This window comes from Neophocaena asiaeorientalis, unplaced genomic scaffold (genome assembly GCF_003031525.2).
Source record: "Neophocaena asiaeorientalis asiaeorientalis breed wild unplaced genomic scaffold, Neophocaena_asiaeorientalis_V1.1 scaffold226, whole genome shotgun sequence".
Lineage (NCBI taxonomy): Eukaryota > Metazoa > Chordata > Mammalia > Artiodactyla > Phocoenidae > Neophocaena > Neophocaena asiaeorientalis.
This window is the reverse complement of record NW_020173037.1, coordinates 4,619,503-4,643,881: the sequence shown is the minus strand read 5'-3', so window position 1 is coordinate 4,643,881 and position 24,379 is coordinate 4,619,503. Positions and strand designations below refer to the sequence as shown.

General features: G+C 39.1%; 1 protein-coding gene across 2 annotated transcripts; it reads left to right on the top strand.

The window, feature by feature from the left end:
- The first annotated feature begins 2,788 nt into the window (after positions 1-2,788).
- Positions 2,789-7,561, top strand: PLAG1 (PLAG1 zinc finger). 2 transcript variants are annotated; one of them, XM_024742644.1, is made up of 2 exons: positions 2,789-2,867; positions 6,296-7,561. In XM_024742644.1, the coding sequence occupies exon 2, from the start codon at positions 6,300-6,302 to the stop codon at positions 7,551-7,553; it is 1,254 nt and encodes a 417-aa protein (XP_024598412.1). In that variant the 5' UTR covers positions 2,789-2,867; positions 6,296-6,299; the 3' UTR covers positions 7,554-7,561. The 2 variants fall into 2 exon arrangements, with proteins under 2 accessions (XP_024598412.1, XP_024598411.1); XM_024742643.1 differs by lacking the exon at positions 2,789-2,867 and adding an exon at positions 5,524-5,765.
- Positions 7,562-24,379: the final 16,818 nt, after the last annotated feature.

Genomic DNA, 24,379 nt, shown 5'->3' with positions numbered 1-24,379 from the left:
AATGCTTTTTAAAAGTTTTTCTTAAAAATCTACAAACAATAAATGCTGGAGAAGGTGTGGAGAAAAGGGAACCCTCTTGCACTGTTGGTGGGAATGTAAATTGATACAGCCACTATAGAGAACAGTATGGAGGCTATTTAAAAAACTAAAAATAGAATTACCATATGACCCAGCAGTCCCACTACCGGGCATGTACCTTTCAGCTCGGTGCTTTGTGACCATCTAGAGGGGTGGGATAGGGAGGGTGGGAGGGAGACTCAAGAGGGAGGGGATATGGGGATATATGTATACGTATAGCTGATTCACTTTGTTATACTGCAAAAACTAACACAACAGTATAAAGCAATCATACTCCAATAAAGATGTTAAAAATAAATGAAAGAAAAGTTTTTCTTAACAGTATAAAAGAGAATACACAGGTAATTTTAGTTGACATTTTAGTTAGGATTCCATGAATGGAAACTGTATTTATGTTTATTATACCAATAATATAATGGTATTATATTATTGAATAATAATGAACTCTAAACAGCTTCTGGTTTCCTTTGTTTGGGAAAATAATTAGCCACTCATAAGAACTCAGAATAATTAGGCTGAATTTAGGGAAATTAACCATGACTTTGGAATTATGTTTTGTGATAAAATGAATGAAAGTGATATCTATTATTTTATTTCAAGCTATAAAATATGTAACTGGGGTAATTTGTAGACTATTGTAACATTTCAAATCGAGAGACATACAATTTTAAACTGTACTGAAACATTTTGACTCTAAAGGATTTTTATTACCAACGCCATTGAACAGTAAGCGTAAATAAAATTTTTATGGATGTATTTGAGATGCAGTAAAATTTATATTGGTCAGGGGAAAAAAGAAAAAAATATGTAAGTTTATTGTTCACTAGTCAACTTTGGTCTTAGATTTTTTTCTACCCAAATCACTATCCACTAAGACAGATATACTAGTTGTTCTTTTAACTGCTATTTAAATTACTTAAAGATTACTTTACCAACTGTCTTTATTTAAAAGAAGCTTTTTAAATCTTAAATGTGTTTCTCTTTGGGGATGGTATTGGCAGCTCTGATAGAGAAATAGGTACTGTCACCTGTTCTCGCCTTTTAAGTGCAATGACAGGATTTATCCACTCTCAAATTGGTTTGCCAATCAGCCCTTCTCCTAGAATGCAGTAGAATAAGAGTGACGTAGGGCACTAGCCCCTTCTTGACCACATATATGCTGTCGAGATGGTCAGCTTCTCTGGGCCTCTCACCTTAAAATGGATATGGTGATAAAAGCATCCACCTCTCAGGTCCATTGAATTCCAGGGAGGTAATAGAGATGAAAACACCCTCCACTTGTAAGGTATTTACATTATCAAAATAACATAATGCACAAAATAGGCTTTCGTATTCTTAATTAGCCTACCCAAAACTTAGTATGTGCCCTGGGCAAGTAAGTATTTACAGAGTTAATTTTATTATTTTGCAATTTTGATGTGCAGAATTCAGTTCTTCCATTTATGCATGTCCTGTGCTTTACAAAAAAAATTGAGCTTTTGCTTTAACTTTTTAAACATCCTTTATTAGTCTAAATTTTTATTTTTCTTGTCTTTTAAACTATGAGAATAATGCTGCTTTCAAATATACCCTAAGTATTTTTGTAATGATGCTTGAATGCCCTCTATTAAATATTTTATTTACACATCATCAAATTCTTAAAGTATGTGAAAATTTGATTTCAGGGGAAATTAATTAGATTCGTGTTTAGAATGTTAAGTAAAATTGTTTTCATTTAACCTGTCATTGGTGAATCTTATTCTAACTATTTGATTTGTATTATCCCTCTCAAGTTGTCATAATCATGATTTCTGAATGGTCATCTTCAAACTATTCAGGGTTTACTACCCTGTACTCTCTATAACAGATAATTCTGATTTTTTTCTGCTTTTTGACCATTATTCTTTTCACATTTACGTGTACAGTCAGAATTATTCGATTTTTTTTCTATGCGCGTTCTTAGTCTACGGAGGGTCATGCTACTAATAGCATTTTTTAAGATATTTTAAGATTTCTCAACAATGATCTCTTAAAACCAAATGACGCTTTCTTCCTGACACCGCTTCTCCTGTAGCAAACCTATATTTAACTTCCCTTGCATGCTTTTGAAATCTAAGGAGCACAGAGTTATTGCTACATTTCAGCAGCGCTTGCAGCATTCTGAGAAATAAATTGGCGGGTATCGCAGGTAACACAGGTGTAGCCCAGAGAAGCCCACGTTGCACCGTCGCGTGCCGTGTGAGCCTGGGAGGTGCTGTCCTCTGGAGCCTGCTGGCTGCTGTCAGGCAACAGGTGTGCTCTCCCCGGGAGAGGACTGCGCTTGTCTCTTCCCGAATATTATTTAGCTTAACGAAAACTTGATCCGTTTGGTTTACAAATAGTAACCCTAACATCCATTTCTCTCAGTAGGCGAGTTAGGCTTAAAAAATTAAATTGAATTTGGGAAAGAAGTGGGGAGTCATTCAGCATCACCAAATGCCATTTATCTCGGTAATACTGTTTTACTTTTTGTTTCTGCCTTAATTTGGTCATGTAAATGTGCTTTGAACTAATAAAGATTTGCAATTGGTGAAAATTAGTGCATGACTCTTCAGCAGAGTACGGAATGAAAGCATGTGTCATGAAATTGCCATCCTTTGATCCTGTATTTTCCATCACTTGCGGACTGGTTCCGTTTAGAGTGTAGTCCATTCTTATTTTTTGTTTCATAGATTGGCCAAAATGGGAAGGACTGGATTCCGCTCTCTTCCACGAAGAGTCAATGGAACTGGCTAAGATCAAGGTCTGACGCTTTTTCCATCTGTCATCAGGTATGCATTGAACAGAAATCGCTCTAGTTTTATGCACGTATCTTTAAAGTATTTGATTGCTATGAATATTATGAATTTGGATTTTTATTCGATGTTGAGCTCGCAACTTTATGTTTATCCTGTAGTTCTTAAATGCGCCTATAAGTAATTTGAGTTTTGTACTATATTGAGATAAAAGATATTGTTAGCCATGAAACAATTTCAGCTGGTCTTAGAAAAGTGTAATATTTGAAATCTGCAATTCTTCATTGCTCAGTCTGTACGTCCAAAGGTAGCAGAATTCACTTGTTACTCCATATTGAGGATCACCGATTTTCACATGACCAAACGCTCGTTGTTTCCTGGCGCACTTCTAGTACATTCTTTTCAATAACTTAGAAGTTGTTATTTTTCTCAACTGCAATTCTCTGCCCAATTATGGTTGGGTCTCATAACACAATCATGGCAAAATACGACCAGTCTTTGAAATATTTTCACATATTAGCCGTATACAGGGATTTAGATACTTCGCATTCCACGTTGATTTTACAGTTGAAACATTTATCAGCTTATTTCCCACAGTGTTCTAAATAGGTGCACAAAAGCATCACGTTAGGAAATAAGAGAGTCAAAATTATTCCTTTTTCCTGCTTTGGCAGAACGCTTTATACCAGTTTACGGTGTCATTACTGGGTACAGCAGAATAGCTGTATAGGTATTTCTGAGAGAGGCAGAGAAGCTGTCTCTTGAATGAAAATATAACAGGAAAAGAACAAGTCCTTGAGATGCAGAAAAATCTAAAAGCAGAGGGAACATACTGTGTTAGCAGTAGTAACGTCAGCTGCATTCATTGTGTTAATGTCAGTTTTAAACTGCAAAGGAGACGTAGGCAATTTGAACAGCGTGTAGCAAGGCCTTGCCTGTATCTACCTACTGAAGAAGAAAGGCTGTGTGAACCAGACACCAATTAATTTACCCATATGCTGTACACTTTAATCAAATGAGTGGATAATTGCTATATTTTGCCTGTTTAATGATAGCCTCTACATTAAAATGCAATAGGATCTGTTGTAATGTACACTTAATTTTACAAAAATGTAGGTTAAATTTGGAGCTCCTGCAAAAGGATAACTGGAATCTGCAAAAGTCAGATCATCCATCTAGCTCGCGAGGGCAAGTGTCAGTCTGATGCCAAAACACGAGTGAAACAAAGAAGTTGGTTTTCATTGTTTTCTGAATATATAATAGGATGAGAAATCCAATTGATTAGCAGTTGATGACAGTCCTTTAGCCACATGCCAATTTTCAATTTAAAATCCGATCTTTTTCAAAGAGGTTGCTGGTATTATTTCTGTGTCTCTTAAAAATAAATACCTTGCTAAAAACTAGCATTCACGAACCTTGAGGAACCATCTAACTTGTTTATATCAATTGGATCTTTGGGGAGTTGGTTTCTTCCCCTGAGAAATACAGTTGATAATATTTCCTATCTCTTGTCCACAAATTTTCAAAGGTTTCAGTCAATTTAAGTTTTTGTCTAGGTAGACATACTCTTTGCCATACAATATATACATCTCCTTCCTTCTCACAGCACCGATAATGAATTGAAACTCTGACACACCTTTTACAACCTGACACACCTCTACACTGATGCATCCCTGCACAGGTATCGTGCTCTAAGCCACGAGGCCCACTGGTGTGCTCACACTCACACGGGTCACAGGTGTGTCAGAGACTCTGGTCCCCCAGCTCTGGCTCTGCCGCTCACCTCGGGTGCCCAAAGGACAGCATCATTTTCTGTGATGTGAAAAACGATGGGGAAAATTACTTCAGCCAAATCATTGCTTCCACCCAAGAGACAGGGAACCCTGATCCTCATCTAATGTAACACCAAAAGGTTTTACCATTTCAAGAATGCATGTTTGTTACGAAGACAAGTCATTTCTGCTCTTGACTCAGAAATCCCTCTGTGTGTGATGACACTGGTATAAAGAATCAATTTTCAATTTGGGTGATGCGTTCAACTCTTTCAGGCCTCTGGTGTCTGTGCCTTGAGGACTCCTTCCCTGGACTAAATGGTTCACAAGGTGCCTGAAAGAGTTTTCGGCTGCTAATCTATATTTTCCTATAACACAGAGCGTGACTAGACCTGGCTTGCACAAATTATTGCACAAATGATTTTTAGACATCAAAATACTTGCGGAAACATTTTTATGTTCTTAGCGAGATTTATGTTCTCTAGTCCCTTGTAAAAAGTGAAGCTTTAATAATGCCACTTTTAGTGTCATGTCTTGATGCTTCCCGAGAGTTCCTGACTGCTTTCCCTGAGTACGACGTTTGTCAGGTGGGATTTCAGGGGATCTGTGAACGGTTCATTCTGAGCAATGCGTTAATATGTGTTTTGACAAATATAAAGAAGCCTACAGATATTACATTAGACCAGCTGAATCCATTTTATGGTTTCTTTTTTTTTTTAATTCAAAAGCATCACATAGCAAATAAAACTTTTAAAAATTAAATCTAGTTACAAACTAGTTGTTTCTTATTTTTTTTTTTCCAGTCCCTTTTTGCTTTCTTTTACGACCACATGAAACTTGAGAAGCCACCTAAAGCTAAATCATTTAGTGGAGTTGGGCAGTTCCCAAGTGTCCAACAAGAAGGCCTGGTTTAGGCTGCGATGGCCACTGTCATTCCTGGTGATTTGTCAGAAGTAAGAGATACCCAGAAAGTCCCTTCAGGGAAACGTAAGCGTGGTGAAACCAAACCAAGAAAAAACTTTCCTTGCCAACTGTGTGACAAGGCCTTTAACAGTGTTGAGAAATTAAAGGTCCACTCCTACTCTCACACAGGAGAGAGGCCCTACAAGTGCATACAACAAGACTGCACGAAAGCCTTTGTTTCTAAGTACAAATTACAAAGGTATTAAACTCTATTTGTCTTTCAGATTCTATTTTCTATTATGTTGGCCATTTGAAGCCATTGTAAACGTATATATTTGTATCCACATCTTTCCGCTGATTTGCAGAGAGAAATGTTAAGTAGATTAGACGTTGGCTAGTTTTAGCATTCTGAGTCACAGACTTTTATGTGTTAGTGTTTTTGGATTTTTTTTTTTTTTAATGCAATGCTTAATGAGAGTAGAATTTCCATTTGTACAAAAAAGAAATTGCAAGAAAAGGGTGTGGACATTAACGTGAGTATATTCAGCCTTGCTCGTTAACGTTTGTAATCGCTAAAAACCAGTGAAAACTAAAGTGGCGACTTAGATGGCTCCAGCTCTGCAGTGTTTAGGTGTGGTAACTAACTACCCTCGTAGCAGATGCGTATTAAGTTAAAAGAGTGTCCGAGCCGAGGGAAGTTCTGGGTTAGCCTAGCAGCTTAGCTTCCGTTTGAACAGTGAGGTCGGGCGGTTTTTGTCGTGATGCTGACAGAATATGTCTGTGTTCAAGGCACATGGCCACGCACTCTCCCGAGAAAACCCACAAGTGTAATTACTGTGAGAAAATGTTTCACCGGAAGGACCACCTGAAGAATCACCTGCACACACACGACCCCAACAAAGAGACGTTCACGTGCGAAGAGTGTGGCAAGAACTACAACACCAAGCTCGGGTTCAAGCGGCACCTGGCCTTGCACGCGGCCACGAGCGGCGACCTCACCTGCAAGGTCTGCCTGCAGACGTTCGAGAGCACGGGCGTGCTGCTGGAGCACCTGAAGTCCCACGCGGGCAAGTCGTCGGGGGGCGTGAAGGAGAAGAAACACCAGTGCGAGCACTGCGACCGCCGCTTCTACACGCGCAAAGACGTGCGCAGACACATGGTGGTGCACACGGGAAGGAAGGACTTCCTCTGCCAGTACTGTGCACAGAGGTTCGGGCGCAAGGACCACCTGACACGGCACATGAAGAAGAGTCACAACCAGGAACTCCGGAAGGTCAAGACGGAGCCCGTGGACTTCCTGGATCCCTTTACCTGCAACGTCTCCGTGCCCATCAAGGACGAGCTCCTCCCGGTGATGTCCTTGCCTTCCAGCGAACTGTTGTCGAAGCCGTTCACAAACACGCTGCAGCTGAACCTCTACAACACTCCGTTCCAGTCCATGCAGAGCTCGGGATCTGCCCACCAGATGATCACAACCCTGCCTTTGGGCATGACGTGCCCGATAGACATGGATGCTGTCCACCCCTCTCACCACCTTTCTTTCAAATACCCGTTCAGTTCTACCTCATACGCCATTTCCATCCCCGAAAAGGAACAGCCGCTGAAGGGGGAGATCGAGAGCTACCTGATGGAACTGCAAGGCAGCGTGCCCCCCTCCTCCCAGGACTCCCAAGCCTCGTCGTCTAAACTAGCGTTGGAGCCGCAGATCGGGTCGCTGGATGATGGCACGGGGGACCTCTCCCTGTCCAAAAGCTCGATTTCTATCAGCGAGCCCCTGAACACAGCAGCGTTGGACTTTTCTCAGCTGTTTAATTTCATACCATTAAGCGGTCCCCCCTATAACCCCATATCGGTGGGGAGCCTTGGGGTGAGCTCTCCGCAGGAGGAGGCACATTCTTCTGTGGCTCAGCTCCCGCCACAAACCCAGGAACTTCCGGATCCTGCCGGCACCATAGGCCTGGGCTCTCTGCACTCGCTGTCAGCAGCTTTCACCAGTAGTTTAAGCACAAGCACGACGCTGCCACGTTTCCACCAAGCTTTTCAGTAGGTTCCACGATGCGGCTCCGGTACAGCAGTGTGTGTGTAGCCCTGCCTTAGGTGACCATTTTTATTTTAGTGCCTACTTGCAGACAGTATACAAATTTCTGCTTCTGTATAGTACCAGTTTTCATTAAGCCAGTATAAAATAGAAACTAGCTTTTTAAATGAGCTTGGGAACCATTTGTGTTCAGTTATGTTTACCTGGGTATTTTGTCCTGACTCACTGCCAACTGTCACAATTTAAGATGATTTCTCATACAGGAAAGCCATTATTAGTAGTAAAGTCTTACCAACCCCGTGTTCCAATTACTGTTAGATCTTAAATTTTTCATTTTTTGTCCAATAACAATGGCTCTACCTTTTGACATTTGGCTCATTAAAAAATTTTGCAAGAGAGTTAAATTTTCTAAAATGTATATGAATGACCCGAGAGTTGTAAAATTTCTACTAGCCTCTAAATGGATTAATAATCAAAAGCTTCAAATGAATTAAGAATCCAGTCTGGGGACATGACATACGTTTCTTAGATAGACCATAATTTCAGGTCAGTATATTTTGAAGACTTGCTATCGTCTGGCTCAAACGTTTGCCGTCTTTATTATGCACATATAAGGAAAACGAAACCGAAACACAAAGCACCAGTATCTGTAGCAAAAGGAGACCCCTAGTAAGGTGACACGGCATTCCACGTTACTTAAGAGTTGGCCTTAATTTAGTACACAGGATGTTTGCCACGTTTTATACTTCTTGCTCTCTTTTCGTTCGATTCACACTAATAGTGTATGGCGTCAGAGTCTTCAGTCAGTCTCTGGATGGATCTCTTTCGTCTTTTCCACCTTACATGGCCAGAGGGTAGGTCAAGCACAGCCAGCAGTTTTCCTTGGATTGTCATTGTACAGTCGGTCCAGAGTCCAGAGCCGCTGGGGAACACAGGTGTGTTTATCCCGGCAGGGGATGGGGGGGAGGGGGGCGGAGGGGACGTGTCTCCGCTTCTAGGGTGAGAGACCCTAGGCAGGGAGACGGATGACAGACCTGTAGCTCTGCCTGGGAACTTGTCTGGGGATCGCGTCCCCTGTCGCCAGGGTGGAAACGAGATCCCTTAGGAGTCAAGTCAAAGCACATCGCTTATGTCACTTCTTGCTGAATCTGAGGCAGTTCGTGGTCCCTAAGCACCAGAAACAGAAAACAAAACAACAGCCCTGCTCCCATGGCATCTTTCTTATTCAGTGTTAATTCATCTTTCCTTGCTATTTTTGGACGGAGACTTCAATGTTAAATGCATTCGAAAACTATTTGAGGAATGACCACAAAGTCTTAAGCGACTAAAAATATATACAGTAAAACCCCACTTTTACACGTCCCTGGGAAATAGGAGGAACGTTGCAAATGAGTTGAATTTGTAGAGGGAGGGAGAAAAGTAAAGCAAAACAAGCACTCTCTTAGTGATTGTGAAAAGAACAATCGAGAACATTGTGTTCAACGAATACAACAGTTACCATGGGCTTTCTTCATGTTAGGCAACCAGCGTATGTTCTCAAAGGTCGCATTATTATTCTGTTTTGCTAATAATCAGTTGGGGCATCAACCTAAGAAACATATCTAGTAAGCACTTGTTAACACCTTATTTGGGGACCCTGTCTGTTGGGGTGGGTATGAGGAGGGAGGGTTTATAGAAGAGTATATATCTCTTTAAAAAAAAGAGAGAGGAAAATATTTCTGAGCACTCATCTGCCCTATGTGGAAGCTTCTTTTCCCTTTTATAGGGCCAATTATCACTGCAGATTTCGATGTTTACCAAGAATTCCTAAAAATGAGTGCGGATTACTGAATAGAATACACTATTTAAAATATTGGGGAGTAGTATAATTTGTGGAGAAATGTAAATTGTAATAATGTAAATGGGGGTTTCACTATATATATTATATGTATGTACACACACGTCGCACTTCATAGAATCAAAGTGGCTCTTAAGGAGCTTGGGCTCCTGTTATTTTATCATGCTCCTATGTTTGTTTGTTTGTTTGTTTTTAATCCTAGGAGCAGTAGTTTTTATACGTATGTATTTAAATTTTATTATTAAAAGTTACATTTTATTAAAAAAAAGTGTGTTCCAAAGGCATTAAAATTATATATGTTAATAAGGAAATGCATTTTTAAATTTTTCAAACTGCTCCTAAGCTTTTGATTAGGAGAATATTTGCTCTGAAAGTAGGCGTTTAGCTCTGCTTTATTTCCGCCTCCTTTAGTTTCTATGAAACAGATTGCTTACTTAAATCACTAGTTGAATGATTAGTGTTCAATATTGCTTTAATCACCATTGGAAAAAAAAAAAAGGAGAAAGAAATCCGGTGACAGAGCACAAATAAATAGAAAACCTATTTTTAAATAAAAATCACAAATACAAGTGTGGAAGCACTACTTTATTTTGTCTAAAATTTGCTTAAAGAGAAGTCAGAATGACAAACTGAGACGTTGGCCTTAGTAGGCTGTATTTCACTGCTAATTAAAAAAAAATTAAAAAGGGAGTACCATGATTTATTAAATAAAGCATTTTGGAAATGGGGAATGGCGCCACGTAGGTATATATATTTTTAGCCTAATTCTCGCCCTGCGTGGAATTCAAATACGTGGAGGCATATCTTCCAGGGCACCAGTGCTAAAATTGTGGACTCATATTTTCATATGTACACCCCTTTGCCTGTTGCTGCCCCACAGACTTGAAATAACACTTCCAAGTAAGAGGGAATTCAGGTAATTTGTTTTTTAAATTGACCGTAGCGGTCACTAAACCCCTTTTGAGAGAATCTATATTAAACATGAGGCTGACTCATTTATTTTAATTGCACAATGGTCTGACAAGGCTGTAACACCGAACTGGCTCTTTTTTTTTTTTTTTTTCCTAAAAAAAAAAAAAAAAAAAAAAAATGACACATTTTTATGTCAACTGGATGTGATTAAAAATAATTGCTGCCAATGCTGTTTTCATTCTCCGGTGGCCAGAATCATCATCCCTGGAATTTCTAGTAGTGCCTTTGCTTGGTTTTTAAAAAAAAAAAAAAAAAGGGATTATCATTAAGTAAAAATATTTCAGTTTAGAATTTGGACCTCAGACAAGATATTGAACCTCATTCAGTTTGACCTTCCGTGTGTTTGTACAAATTAGATCACCAGACACAGAAAGCATGAGCGTGGAAGGATCTTGACACCGTAAGCAATATTCTCCACCGATGGATGCAAATACCATCTTTTCAGCTGTTGGTCACTGTTACGACATGCATCTTAAAATCCTACGAGCAGGTTCCATTTTTCAGAACGTTGTCCTGGCTGACCATGCACTACTCTTTGTGCAGCTTTTTCATTTCATTTCGTGTTTCTTCCAAGCTGTGTATTTTTGCCTATTTGTTGCTTGTGCTTTTACTATTCTTAGTCACTTGTGGAATATAGTGACATATTGTGTTAATTTGGACAGTAGCGGTTTTTGAAAACCATATACTGACTGAAACATGAGCCAGAGCTGATTGCTTTATGAAGCTAATAATGAATGTTAAAGAGTACATATTTTCAGGATCGTTCATCTAGAAAGCAATACACATATATAGGCCAATATTTTTTTACAAAATAGAGCTTGGTCAACCTCTATACTACACATATTACAAGATATAGCACTTTCAAAACGAATCTAAACCTTTACAGAAACTTTCTTATAGGTTATGCCTTTTATTTTAAGACTTATTATAATTTGTTCCAAGTGCCATTAGATGATATATATGTAGGCCTTTGATATATAATGCTTTGTGTTCAAAAATGGTAGATGGTATTTTAAACAGGTACATTTTTACAGTGTTTTCTTATCAATTTGCCATGTTGCACAGAATCAGTGTGTGTCTTTTCATAAGGTTTTACGATGGTTTATTTTTTTACAAGGTTTACGTGTCTCAAAACACACTGTCTTCCCAGTATGTAAATTAAAAAAAAAAAAAAAATACCAGTTCACCCAAGTTGCTTCTAGCCTACTGAGATCCACGTGGCGTTGGAGGAGATCTTTCAGATACTGAGTATTCTTCATTAGCAGTGGCAGACTGTTATCTCTGAGAAGTGAGTGCCTACGTTGACCTTGTCTTATTTTTCTCATACTGCGTCCGCAGCTGTCTACCACACAGATAGTCTGTCGTGATCCCATAGAGCCACGTAAGTTGTGTTGTGTAGTTCTGTGCTAAAAACCCATACAGAGCTCCTTTCTGATCATCTAAGTCGAGATGATCCCACCCACAATGGTAAAGCCACGCTCAGATCACCCCCCAGGCCCTTCGCGAACGTTGTCAGCCCTCTGAGGATGGAAGGCAGTGTCTTTTGATAAGTTATCTAGCTTAGAAATAACAGAACTATTGCTAATGTATAAAACACTTCATTGTATAAGCTTCAGTGGTACAGATGAACCAGAATGAATGTGTATCTTCTCAGAAGCACTCCTTCAATATTCTGTTGGATCATATGCTGCTAATGTAACTTGGGATACAACTCTTCATGGTGCTACAAACTTCTCTGTCTCATTCAGTCGTGTTTTTTTTATCCATAGGAAAAAAAGGACTGCATTAGGCGTAAAGGTGTACAATATATTTTTATACTGTGACTTCATTTGTCTTTAACAAGACTTTAACACCACCCACAACAACGTATTCATGTACACTTGCAAAAGGAAATCTCGGACGTGCAGATGTCACCAGAACAAAACCCAGCTTTGTCCACGAGGTGACTGTAACTCAGAACGAAACGTGGGCTTTACGATATGGTGTGGCGTGAAGAACATGCTGTATGTTACTAACAGCCCTTTGAATTTAACGAAAACTGGGAATCCATGCGGAAATGGATTGCATCATGCCTGAACATAAGCTGGACTGCTGAGATTGTATTTTTAGCTGATGGAAAAAGTGTTTGGACTAGTACTCTAAAAATGTTCTGATGATAAAGTTTTGAGTCAAAATAGAAAAGAAAAACTCTGCATTCCAGGCTGAATTTTGTATATTTTTATTGCATTTAAAATCGCTCTTCTGTGATATGGGAAATCAAGTGGCTTATCGTGTATATCATGTACTTAAAATGTATTCACAAACTACTGTTGTATTTGTATAAAATATAGACAAAGATCGTATTTTTTGTGTGTGTATAAGCTCTGTAAATTAGCAGTCACATTATGAAGCTGCAGTGATAACTACATTTTAAACATCCACACCCAAAGGGGCAGCTATTTATTGTCCAGTTACCCAGATATAAAATATTAATTTGCTGCTAATTAAACAAGAGTGCTGCCGCTTCTTGTGGCCTACAGTGTTATGTTTGCTGTAAGAAAAAGATATGTGAACTCCACAAAATATATGAATAAAAATTATAGAATGGCTTTAGATAATGTAGATCTTCCTGAAATTTTAATAGATGATAAATTTCTATTTGGTATCACATTTTTTCCCTTTGAATTTTAAATATTTTCTCATTCGATAAATACAAGATTCTAATAGCTGCCTCTAGGACAATACTTGGTTGCTGAAATGAAACGTAACGTTCTAGGGTTTCTTTTGTTTTATAACTTTTGTACCTTTAAAGGAAGGACAGAAACTGTAAATAAAAAAGTCAAAACATCATGCATCAAAACTTTAATCCAGGTGAGAATTCAAAAAACCCCCCAAAGGCTGTAGGGATGTATAAATTGATCATGTTTCTTGTTCACCTGAGATAAAACTGGCATTCAGCATTCCTTTAGCCCTTATTGTCTGTCAGTCCTGCCTGTAAATTATCTTTTTAGAAGTTCCCTTTGGGCTACTTGTCTAAAATTTTGCTGAAAAGCCTCCCTTGACTATTCATCTGGACCAAAATGATGAGCACACAATTTCATCTAAAATTCATCAAACAGTCATGCAGCTTCGAAAGAGAGACATTAGTTCTGAAAATTCAGTTAATAATCTGGCCAGGAACCAACGGTAGAATTTTTTTTTGTTTTTTTGGTATCTCATAGCGCCTTTTTTAGTATGATAGGAAAAAATTCTTTCTTTACCTTTGGCTTTCCTGTCTTAAGGCTGTCTACCTTCAGAGAGGTAAAGAAAATGCACAGTGGCCCCAAATTTTGCAGTTCCTCTTTTTACGTACTTAATTCCAGCAAATCTAAAAGCATTACTTTGTTAATTCTTGGCATTAACACTAAATACATTTTCATTGAAATTCACACATATGAAATATTTCGAGGACTATTTATAGAAAGAAAAATGCTATCGCTTTTTATAGTTAGAATACTCTGAAAAAGGATGTTTGGGATTAATTCACTTAAGGAATATTCTCACTTATGGAAAAGTAATTAGAAATGCAGTTTGCTTACTGCACCATAGACCCAGTGGGGCTAAAAGACTTTTTCATTCATGTTTTTGTTAACTGAAAAGTTCCTACTGATGGTTCACCATTAAGGGGAGGAAAAGGTTCAGTCTGGCTATAGACGGCTTGAGTTTTACTGCCACTTTTCCTTAAGTAAGCATTTCTTAAGCAAAAGGCACTGCTTCGTGCTGAGCCCTAGGGCTGTTCCGAAGAAGTCAGCTTTACAGAAAGAAGGCTGTTTCCTGATCAAACATCAGAGTGAAGAGGACAGCATCACTGCAGCTGTGGGAAAGTGTAAATATTGTATCGAGTTGTACCCAGTTACCCATTTCTGTAGATCAAAAATGGTCAAATATTGGCGATTCAGCCTAAAACTAAAACAAAACAACAAGAAGACCCAGAAGGTCTTGACTGCATTCTATTCAACACAAGGTCAATAATAAATCTGTCCATCCTGCGGAGGTTTGACTCTTGGCTAATGTGATGGTTAATGTGTCCACTCGGCTAGGCCATGGTACCCAGACTGGGTGCCCGGTCTAGTCAAACACTCGTCTAGATGCGGCTGTGGAGGTGTTTTTTTAGGTGTGACTTATCATCAGCTGACTTCAAACAAGACAGACTGCCCTCCATAATGTGGGTGGACCTCATCTTATCAGCTGGAGGCCTTAAGAGAAAAAAGTGAGCTCTCCAAAGCCAAAGGGAATTCTGTCTCCAAACGGCCTTTGGGGACTCGAGCTGCAAGATCCAGCTCTCCCCTGGTCCCCAGCCTGCTGGCCTGCCCTGCAGGTGTCGGACTTGTCAGCCTCGACAGTCATGTGAGCCAATTTCTTAAAATAAATCTCTATCTCTGTGGTATACATACCCCGTTGCTTCAGTTTCTCTGGAAAACACTACCACAGCTAGTTCCAATTGCCGTTCTTTAGAGGTGCTGGTTTTACCTTGGAAGAAGTAGAAACATCTTTTGCTCTGATATGCTGTTATAGCAGAGAACATAAATTCCCAGGTTCCGACTGCTTTAGAAAAGAAAGAGAAAACGAGCACAGCACTTAATGGAGATGGTACCTATAAAGGGTTTCTCAGACTCTCCTTTTCCATACTGTTATTTTGACTGCAATTATTTTTTAAATTTATTTATTGGAGTGTAGTTGATTTATGATGTTGTGTTAATTTCTGCTGTACAGCAAAGTCATTCAGTTATACATGTATATATTGGGTTAGCCAAAAAGTTCGTTCGGGTTTTTCTGTAACATCTTCCGTAAAACCCAAGCGAACTTTTTGGCCAACCCAATACATTCTTCATATTCTTTTCCATTATGGTTTATCACAGGATACTGAATATAGTTCCCTGTGCTGTACTGTAGGACCTTGTTGTCGGTTGCCATCATTGCAGATGAAAATGGTTTTCTCCTACTGAGCAAGTTTTCTTTAAAAAAAAAAAAATGTAAACAGGCTAATCTTGTTCTGCCCAAGAGAGGCATACTTGGCATGTAAACCAATGTTTATTCTAAATGCACAAGTGGAAACATTTGTAGATTGAATCTTTTTTGAAAACATGGTCCATTTATAGCAATACCTTAGTCAAGGTCTTGAGATCCTGAGGGAGATGAGAGTTGGAAGTGCAATGGCTCCTCACATAAGCTGTGGAAGTTTCCTGTTTTATGGTAGTAGAATTTTTGCAAAGGTTTACCTTTTGGTTTATTCTAGCTGTAATTAGAGAACTTTAATCTTTTTCTTGGGGCCCCTTTCGAAGTGTCGTTCTTGCAAAACTGCTCTGTTTCTACAAACACATAATTGATCTGTTATTAGTATCCACACACACCTGGTGACATTTCTAAGACGGCTCCTGTAACCAGACTTTCATGCCCTAGGAATGTTCATTGTGGAAGTAGGTCAATAGCCTAAGCTATGCCTTATTTAAGATTTTAAGCTATGTCAGCTTTTCCCACCCAGAATTAGTGGTGATCATCGGCTGTAATATACACCCTTATAAGCATCTCGAAGACCATTTTGTTTACAGACTACAGGCAGCTGAGTTCACCTCATCCCTAGTTTTCTAAGTTACATTATCTCTCACAGGAGTAAAGTGCATTTACTGTTGTATTTTCTATGATAAATTCTTTCATATGCTATTTCCATAGTTATTCCTAAATTGGATGTTTACTAAAAGAGCTTCAGGTTAGTACTAGTCAGTGATTTGAAGGACCCTGAAAATTCTCTTCCATTCTTGACAGCGTCTGCCCGTTTGGTCCTCTTCCTCTTTCTGTCATTTTCATGTTAAGTCACTCGCTGTTCCTTGTGCCGACGCATCCCTCTGTCCTGTTCTCCATCCCTGGAATGCCTGCTTTCTCTGTTCCTGCCTGTGAATGCCACATGCCAAGAGCTTAGCATCCTCTAGCCCTTTCTTGGTGATAGCTCTTCCATTCACAATACCTTTTTTGCTCTCACCCACTGAAAAGTATATTATTTTCCCTATGAACGTTTATTAGATCTTCTCAGGGATGTGTCTGTCCTTTTTAATTCTTTTAAGCCCTGGAGGTGAAAGCCCTGTCCACGTGGTTCCCTGCACACGACAGAAAATCAACACATATTTGTTGCCTGAAGGGCAATGATGGCTCTTACCTTTCTCAACCATCTTAACAATTAGGACACATAGTTTAAAAGAAATACTCTTAAAAGTTGAACCTAGAAATAATTTTACAGGATAATTTTAATGCTTGGGTTATCTTTGTTCTATAGAAAGTCTTATTTGATATACTAAAGATTGCGTGGGGACATCCCTGGCGGTCCAGTGGTTAAGGCTCCATGCTTCCAATGCAGGGGCCACGGGTTCCATCCCTGGTTGGGGAACTAAAATCCCAAATGCTGCAGGGCACGGCCAAAAAGATTGTGTGATCATACGTAAACTTACATTTTGTTTGGCCTTCCTGCATCAAAATGAGCAAATTCTACAATACAGCACCATTTCTTCAGAAATAAACCCCTCTAAATGCTTTCGCTGCAATAGACCAAAATTAGAGAGCTTTTTTTTTTTTTTTTTTTTTTTTTTCGTAACTTACCTCATGTTTTTAGCATAAAAATGGCTTCCCCCAGCTCTTCTGGTGACAATCTGTTTTTTTTTTTTTTTGCGGTACGCAGGCCTCTCACCGCCGTGGCCTCTCCCGTTGTGGAGCACAGGCTCTGGACGCGCAGGCTCAGCGGCCGTGGCTCACGGGCCCAGCCACTCTGCGACACGTGGGATCTTCCCGGACTGGGGCACGAACCCGTGTCCCCTGCATTGGCAGGCGGCCTCTCAACCACTGCGCCACCAGGGAAGCCCTAGAGAGCTTTTGAGGATCCCAATTCTTGTAACTTTGTACTTCAACACTTCTAACTATGGAGTCTTTAGCTCTGTTTAAACTTCCTGGAACTTGAGTGACTAGAGATAAGCATCAGTAGGTAGGGTTCTTTTTTTTTTTTTTCTCAAAAATTTATTTATTTATTTATTTATGTTTGGCTGCCTTGGGTCTTTGTTGCTGCCTGTGGGCTTTCTCTAGTTGCGGCGAGCGGGGGCTACTCTTCCTCGCAGTGTGCAGGCCTCTCATTGCGGTGGCTTCTCTTGTTGCGGAGCACGGGCTCTAGAGCGCAGGCTCAGTAGTTGTGGCGCACGGGCATAGTTGCTCCACAGCCTGTGGGATCTTCCCGGACCAGGGCTCGAACCGGTGTCCCCTGCATTGGCAGGCGGATTCTTAACCACTATGCCACCACGGAAGCCTGGTAGGGTTCTTAAGATTTTATTTCATCAAGTACTAGGGTAAGTTCTCATTAACAGAAATTATCATTTTGAAATCTCCTTAGATCTTATTTAAATTTTAATTTGCCTTTTCTCCTTAGCAGTTAGGCCAATGAGTAAAAAACCACTGAAGGGGAACCTTTTTGTTTGCTTATTCTACACACACAGTGAAAACCAATTTTAAAAAAAAAAAAAAAATCAAAACCAAAATAGACCTCTAAGGTTTTCCCCCCATTTTTACAGATGGGACCAGGCAGTTACAGCTGCTATACAGAGCCACACAACTAAGACCAGGGCCCAGGCCTCCTGACACAATCCCGGGCTCCTTCTGCTTTCAGGTGTCTGAAGTTTTCCCACCGGAGCCAGCTGTGTTGGAAGGAAGAGGCATAATTTAACGTGCAAGGCTACAAGCAGAAATTTCTTTAAAGTTTCATGTGTTACCTCAAAACTTCAAATTCTGGGAAGATAATGAAAATCATGTGTCTTTGCCTCCCTTGTCAGTACTATTACTGTCCTCATTTTACAGATGAAGAAACTAAGGCTCAGTGAGATTGACTTGCTAGGAAGTGATAGGATTTAAACCAGGTTATTTGACTCCAGGGCCTGTGCCCTTTATCACTGTAGTTTCAGGAGAGCCAGTATCCGGGCATCCACAAGAGAGAAGAAAGCAGAAATTGAGAGTTCGGGAGACTATACTCCCAAAACAACATGAGAAGTTCTCCCCGGACAGGACTACCAAAATGTCTGTTCCACCAAGACAAGGAAAACACAACAAACTCTGTAGAGTGTATGTGTGTGTGGTATACAGGTAGATGTATGTATATGTAAATACACACACACTCACGCATATGTTTCCTAACTTGCCTCCTGAGAGGGCTTAGAAGTAGTGATATTTACAGCAATGAGCACAGTAATGCCCAGATCTTGGTTTCTAAGTACCATTCTCCACCAAAACGTTTGGAGCTCCTTGGAAAAATGGCTGCTTCTACGACCTGGGGCTAGGAAAATACAAGATGATCCTGGAACATCTTTTACCAGAAAATAAGGAAATGTTCAAAGAATGTTAAAGACCATGTGAAAAATGACACAGGAGCCAACGTGAATGGGTACCCAGTGGCCTAATTTGGGAAACTTGGGCATTAATAAATAGTTACAGTAATAAATTATAATCCATGGACTGACAAGGATATATGAGGTTATGGTGATAAAAATAAAATGATTAAATATAAATAACTAGAGAAGTAATAACAAGTAATAACTGCAGAGAAAGAATAATGAAATTAGAAAACTATGAATTGGCAACTATCAGAGTAATAATTACTTCAGATGAGAATCATCCATGGGTGTGAAGTAGTGGGCTCAGCTACGATGAAAAACAGGATATTTACATAGGATTAAAGTATCTTCCCACAAAATACTTATTGATTACAAAAAGAGTAACTTTGCATTAGAAAAACCGGTGGACACCTATTTAAACAACTGATCAAAGTGAACCTCGTCGGTAATCGGACAAGTCAATAGACCTCCTAATGTGCTACACTGAGAAGAACACAACAGCATTCACTTCACTGGTATTCCTGCCAACATTTCATAACCTGAATTTAGTCATGAGGAAATATCAAACAAACCTAAGTTGAGGAATATTCTATAAAATATTCTTCAAAAGTGTCAAAGTCATGAAAGACAAAGAAAGACTGAGGAACTGTTTCATATTAAAGAAAACCAAAGAGCCTTGGTAACTGGATGAGCTTTCTGTTGCTGCTATAACGAGCTACCACAAAATAAGAGAAAAGAGAGATAAACTCAGGAAAGATCTACAAGATCCAGGACTTGCTGGCTTCAAAATAAAACTATTATTATTTTCATTCGTTCCAAGATATTCAATTTGACAAAGGGCTCGGAGAGAAGACCAAATTCAAAGTAGGACTATAATTCCATTGTTAATATCTCAGAAAGATCTAAGACGGTACCTCAGAGAACCATTCAGCCAGACAAAATGCCCTCGACGGCTCTCAAGGGCATGCCTAAAAGATCCTTTGCACTAAACAATAGGGCCTCTAAGAATCTTAAGTTTGTTGTCTCTAAACAGCCCGACTGGAACTCAGTGACTCTTGTGGATGGAGTGTTTTTTCATGGAATGGATTTGTAAATTGATTTATAGAAAACCCACAACGTTTTTAAAGGAATTGTATCAGCATGACATGAAAGGGACAGAGACAATACAAAATGGAGAAGTGCGTGTCTCACAGACCTTCTCCATTAAACAGAAGGGCTTCTAAGAATCTTAAGTTTGTTGTCTCTCAGCAGCCTCACTTGCAGCCCAGCCAACAAGGTTTCAGGGTGTGAATTTTTTAATGAATTGATTCATAGGAAACCCACAAAGGTTTAAAAGAAATAGTATCAACGTGACTGAAAGGGACAGGGGCAGTAGAAATGAAAAGGGATTTTTACCCTCAAATCAATTTGGGCAAGAAGCAGGCTACAAAATTTCCTCCGCTGCCAACATAGCTACGTTTTATGAAAAAGGAAGACTAATTCAGAAGGCAGGACCAAGAACCTAGAGCCATGCTGAATCACCCCAGATGGTGGGCTGAGCCCTGATGAAAGCAACATGTGCCTAGCTGGATTTCAGAACTGTATAGACCAGTGATTCCTTGTGTGCCTCCTATTTTTCCCTTTATGAATGAGAGTTGTTCTCCCATATAGCAGTTATTATGCCTGTCCCTCCATTGTATGTTGGAGGTTTGGGGTGCCGATCATTAGTCTTTTTAGTTCTCAGATCTCAGATTGAGAGGAGCTGTACGTGGAGATTTGTATCAAGGAGCTGCATTTGAGACACCGTCCCCAAGGAGCCACATACATATCTGGACCAGATTTAGATAACAGGATTCTTTTTTTTTTCTTAATTAATTAATTAATTAATTTATCTTTGGCCGTGTTGGTCTTTTTGTTGCTGTGCTCAGGCTTTCTCTAGTTGTGGCGAGCAGGGGCTACTCTTCATTGCGGTGCACAGGCTTCTCATTGCGGTGGCTTCTCTTGTTGCGAAGCACAGGCTCTAGGAGCATAGGCTTCAGTAGTTCTGGTGCACGGGCTTAGTTGCTCCATGGCATGTGGGATCTTCCCAGGCTGGGGAAGGAACCTGTGTCCCTTGCATTGGCAGGCAGATTCTTTCTTAACCGCTGTGCCACCAGGGAAGTTCCAATAACAAGATTCTTGACCTCAAACCTGAGTCTGTGCTGTAATTTTTAGGGATATTGGGAAGGTTATATGTAATCTGCATATGGGGAAAAAGTAAATAATTTGAGACCAGATTATAGCAAATTGAAAACATGTCCACAAAATCTTTGATATTCCTCCCATCCAATGATGCTGTCTAATTCCCCTTCCCTAGAATATGGACTGACCTCAATGACTCACGTCTAAGAAAAAGAATGCAGCATAAATGCTGCTGTGAGACCTATAAGGCTAGGTTGTAAAATGATAAACCTTCCCTGGCTCAGTCCCTCTCTCTGGACACACAACTTTGAGTGCCCTGGGCTGGCTTGTAGACGTCTGGCTGCCTAGAAGTTGCCATATGGAAAAATAGTATTAGTATAAATATTCTTCCTTGTGTCGGCAATGAAAATTGGCAAGTGCCTGGTACAGTTATCTATATATGTTGGAATAGTAGAGACAGTCCACTAGTTAATGATTAAATTGGTTAGAATGATAACCAGGATGGAAAGATAGAAAGATGAAAAACATAGGCAGATAGATAGATAGAGTGGATCTGACTCTCCCAGTAACATAGGCAAATTATTAGGCCCAGTAGCAGAAAGAATACTACTCATATGTATAGTTCTTTACAGTTTACAAACACTCACACAGCCATTATCTTCTTTTATCCTCACAAAAGGCAGGGCATTTTTTTTTAATCTTCATTTTACAGAGTAGAGAAGTAACTCTTAGGAAAAAAATAGATGAGAAATAGATACTAAATAAATACAAAAAAAGAAGTAACTTTTAGGAAAAAAATAGATGAGAAATAGGTACTAAATAAATACAAGCAAAAAGGACATCACAAGTAGCATTATTAATATCAGAACACATAGACTTAAGATTAAAACATTCAAAAAGGAAAAAGAAGAGAAAGTAATATGAAATGCACAATTTTAAAAGGAAGATGTAATAGCTATAAATTTGTTGCACCAAAAATCATGGCAGCTAAATATATAAATGGAAACTATTCGAAATGCAGGAACTTAATTCCAAAAATCCTATTACAATGAGAGAGATTAGTAATTCTTTCAGAATGAAATATAAAAGAAAAAAATAAGGACATAAAATAATATAATCAAACTTGATGTATATATTAAAAAAAACTTTGTCATTTGCAAAAGGAATACATACACCCTCATATGTATGTCCAGGTATTACAAAATCTCTTATGCAAGTGATCATAAATAAAATGTAAATGCATTTTCAAAAGGATAAATATTAGGGCCACATTCTGTTAATAAAATTAGAAATAAATAACAAAAATATGACTTGAAAAAATATGTAACTACTTGAAAACTAAGAAACGTCATCCTAAATATCCCTTGAACTTAACAAAGAAATCCAAACTGAAATTACGAACTACCCAAAAAAGGCCAGTAGAAAAGAAGAATGTGTCACATCCAAAGCCCCGAGTCAAAGCTGAAGTTGTGCAGGGGAAAAATTATGCCTTGAAAATTCTTCATTATTGAAAGAGAAAGATAGAAAATAAAGGAACTCGGTGTTTATCTATGGGGGAAACTGGTAGCTAGCCTCCAAAATCCATTCTCTCCTTTTGCCACAGTAAAAGAACAGTAGCCAGGAACGTGGCGTGTCTAGTTAGTGCCCAGCTACACTACACCCGCAAGACTCCCTTGCAGCTAGATGTGGCCATGTAACCAAGTTCTCACCAATAAAATATGAGTGACAGTGTTAAGTGCCACGTGTAGCTACGGGGGGGCTTGACTTCTCCACATTTCCTTTCCCCTCCCCACCAGCTGGAATGAGGGCAGGGTGGTGACCCAGTTTTGATTGTGTACACAGGACACTGCGTTAGAGCTGTGTCAACAAACTTTCCGAAAAAGGTCAAAGAGAAAATAATTTATGTTTTGTGGGTCATCTGATCTCTGTCATAACTACTCATGGTGGCCACTGTATCTCAAAAGCAGCCATAGACAAAATGTAAAGCAATCAGCATTTTTGTGTTGCCGTTAAACTTTATTTACAGAAAGAAGCAACAGGCAGAATTGTCCCTCTGTTGTAGTATGCTGACCCCTGCCCTAGAGAATGGCAGGGTTTTCCCACTTGCTTGTGTCCTGAGTGACTTTATGGAACAGACCACTTACCTACCCAGGACTGTTCCATGAAAGAAGAATAACAAGAAGCTTTGGGATCCCCTTGCTACAGCAATGTAGCCTTCATCCTAACTAATATATCAACTTAAGAGATTTGGGGGAAAAGGACAATAAAGTAAGTCAGAAGAGAGTAAGTAGATAAAATAAGTTAAAGGTGAATTCAATGAGGTAAAAATTAGCAAAACATACATGCAAAATTAATGCTCTGCAACAAAAGAAAATCAATAAGGTAGATAAACCCTTGGTGATCCTTGCTAAAGAAAAAAAGAGATAAGAGAATAAAAGGACTGTAAGAGACTAATACATCTAAATCTAATGAAGTTATTTTGAAGGTTTAGAGGAAATGGATGATTTTCTAACAAAAAGTTTAGAGGAAATGGATGATTTTCTAACAAAATATTAATTACTAAGACTCAAGAAGGAGCAGAAAATTGGACTAAATCAAATACCATATACAAGAATGGAAAAGTGATTAAAACGACTGTTTGAAAAGACCAGCATCCCATGGATAAAACTCATAGCTTAGTTCCATCTAAACTTGCAAAAGCATGTATTCATTCATTCTATAAATATCTACTGAGTGCTTACCACCTGCCAGACACAATTCTAGCCAGTAAAAAGCAGTGAACAAAACATAGTCCCCACTCACACAGAGATGACATTTTACTGGAGGGAGACAGACAATAAATAAACACACAAATAAATACATGTTGCATATTGTGATGGTAAATGCTGTGGGGAAAAGCAAAGCAGGGTGGGGAGATATAGTGAGCACTTGTACTGACACTGAGTTTCCCTAATGGCATGTTTTTGAATGCGATTGTCTGTTATCTGCATATCCTCTTAGGTGAAATGTCTCTTCTTGTCTTCTCCCCATTTTTAAAGTAGATTGTTTGGTTCTTTAACTGCTGGGTTTTGAGGAGTTTTTGATGAATTCCAGATTCAAATTATGTACTTCATATTGAGTGAATTATGGTCGTTTGTATTTTTTTGAGGAATTGGTTTATTTCATCTAATTTGCCAGATTTACATAGAGTTGTTTGCAGTATCTCTTATTTTTTAATGCTTGCAGAGTCTATAGTAATACTCCCTGTTTCAATCTTAACATTGGTAATCTGTGCCTTCTCTCTTATATGACAGTCTTGCTAGAGGTTTGTCAATTTTGTTGATCTTTTCAAAGAGCTAGATTTTGTTCCATTGATGTTCTCCATTGCTTTTCTGCTCACCACTTCACTGCTTTTTTCTCTCTATTATTTCCTTCCTTAAGATTCTTTTGAATTTATTTTGCCCTTCTTTTTCTAAGTTCTTGAGGTGAGGATGTAGACTACTGATCTGAGA

Excerpts from the sequence above, each read along its gene's own strand:
- PLAG1 (XM_024742643.1), top strand. The coding sequence starts at position 5,524 with ATGGCCACTGTCATTCCTGGTGATTTGTCAGAAGTAAGAGATACCCAG. Across the intron at positions 5,766-6,295 it reads TCTAAGTACAAATTACAAAG|GCACATGGCCACGCACTCTC; the intron begins GTATTAAACTCT and ends TCTGTGTTCAAG.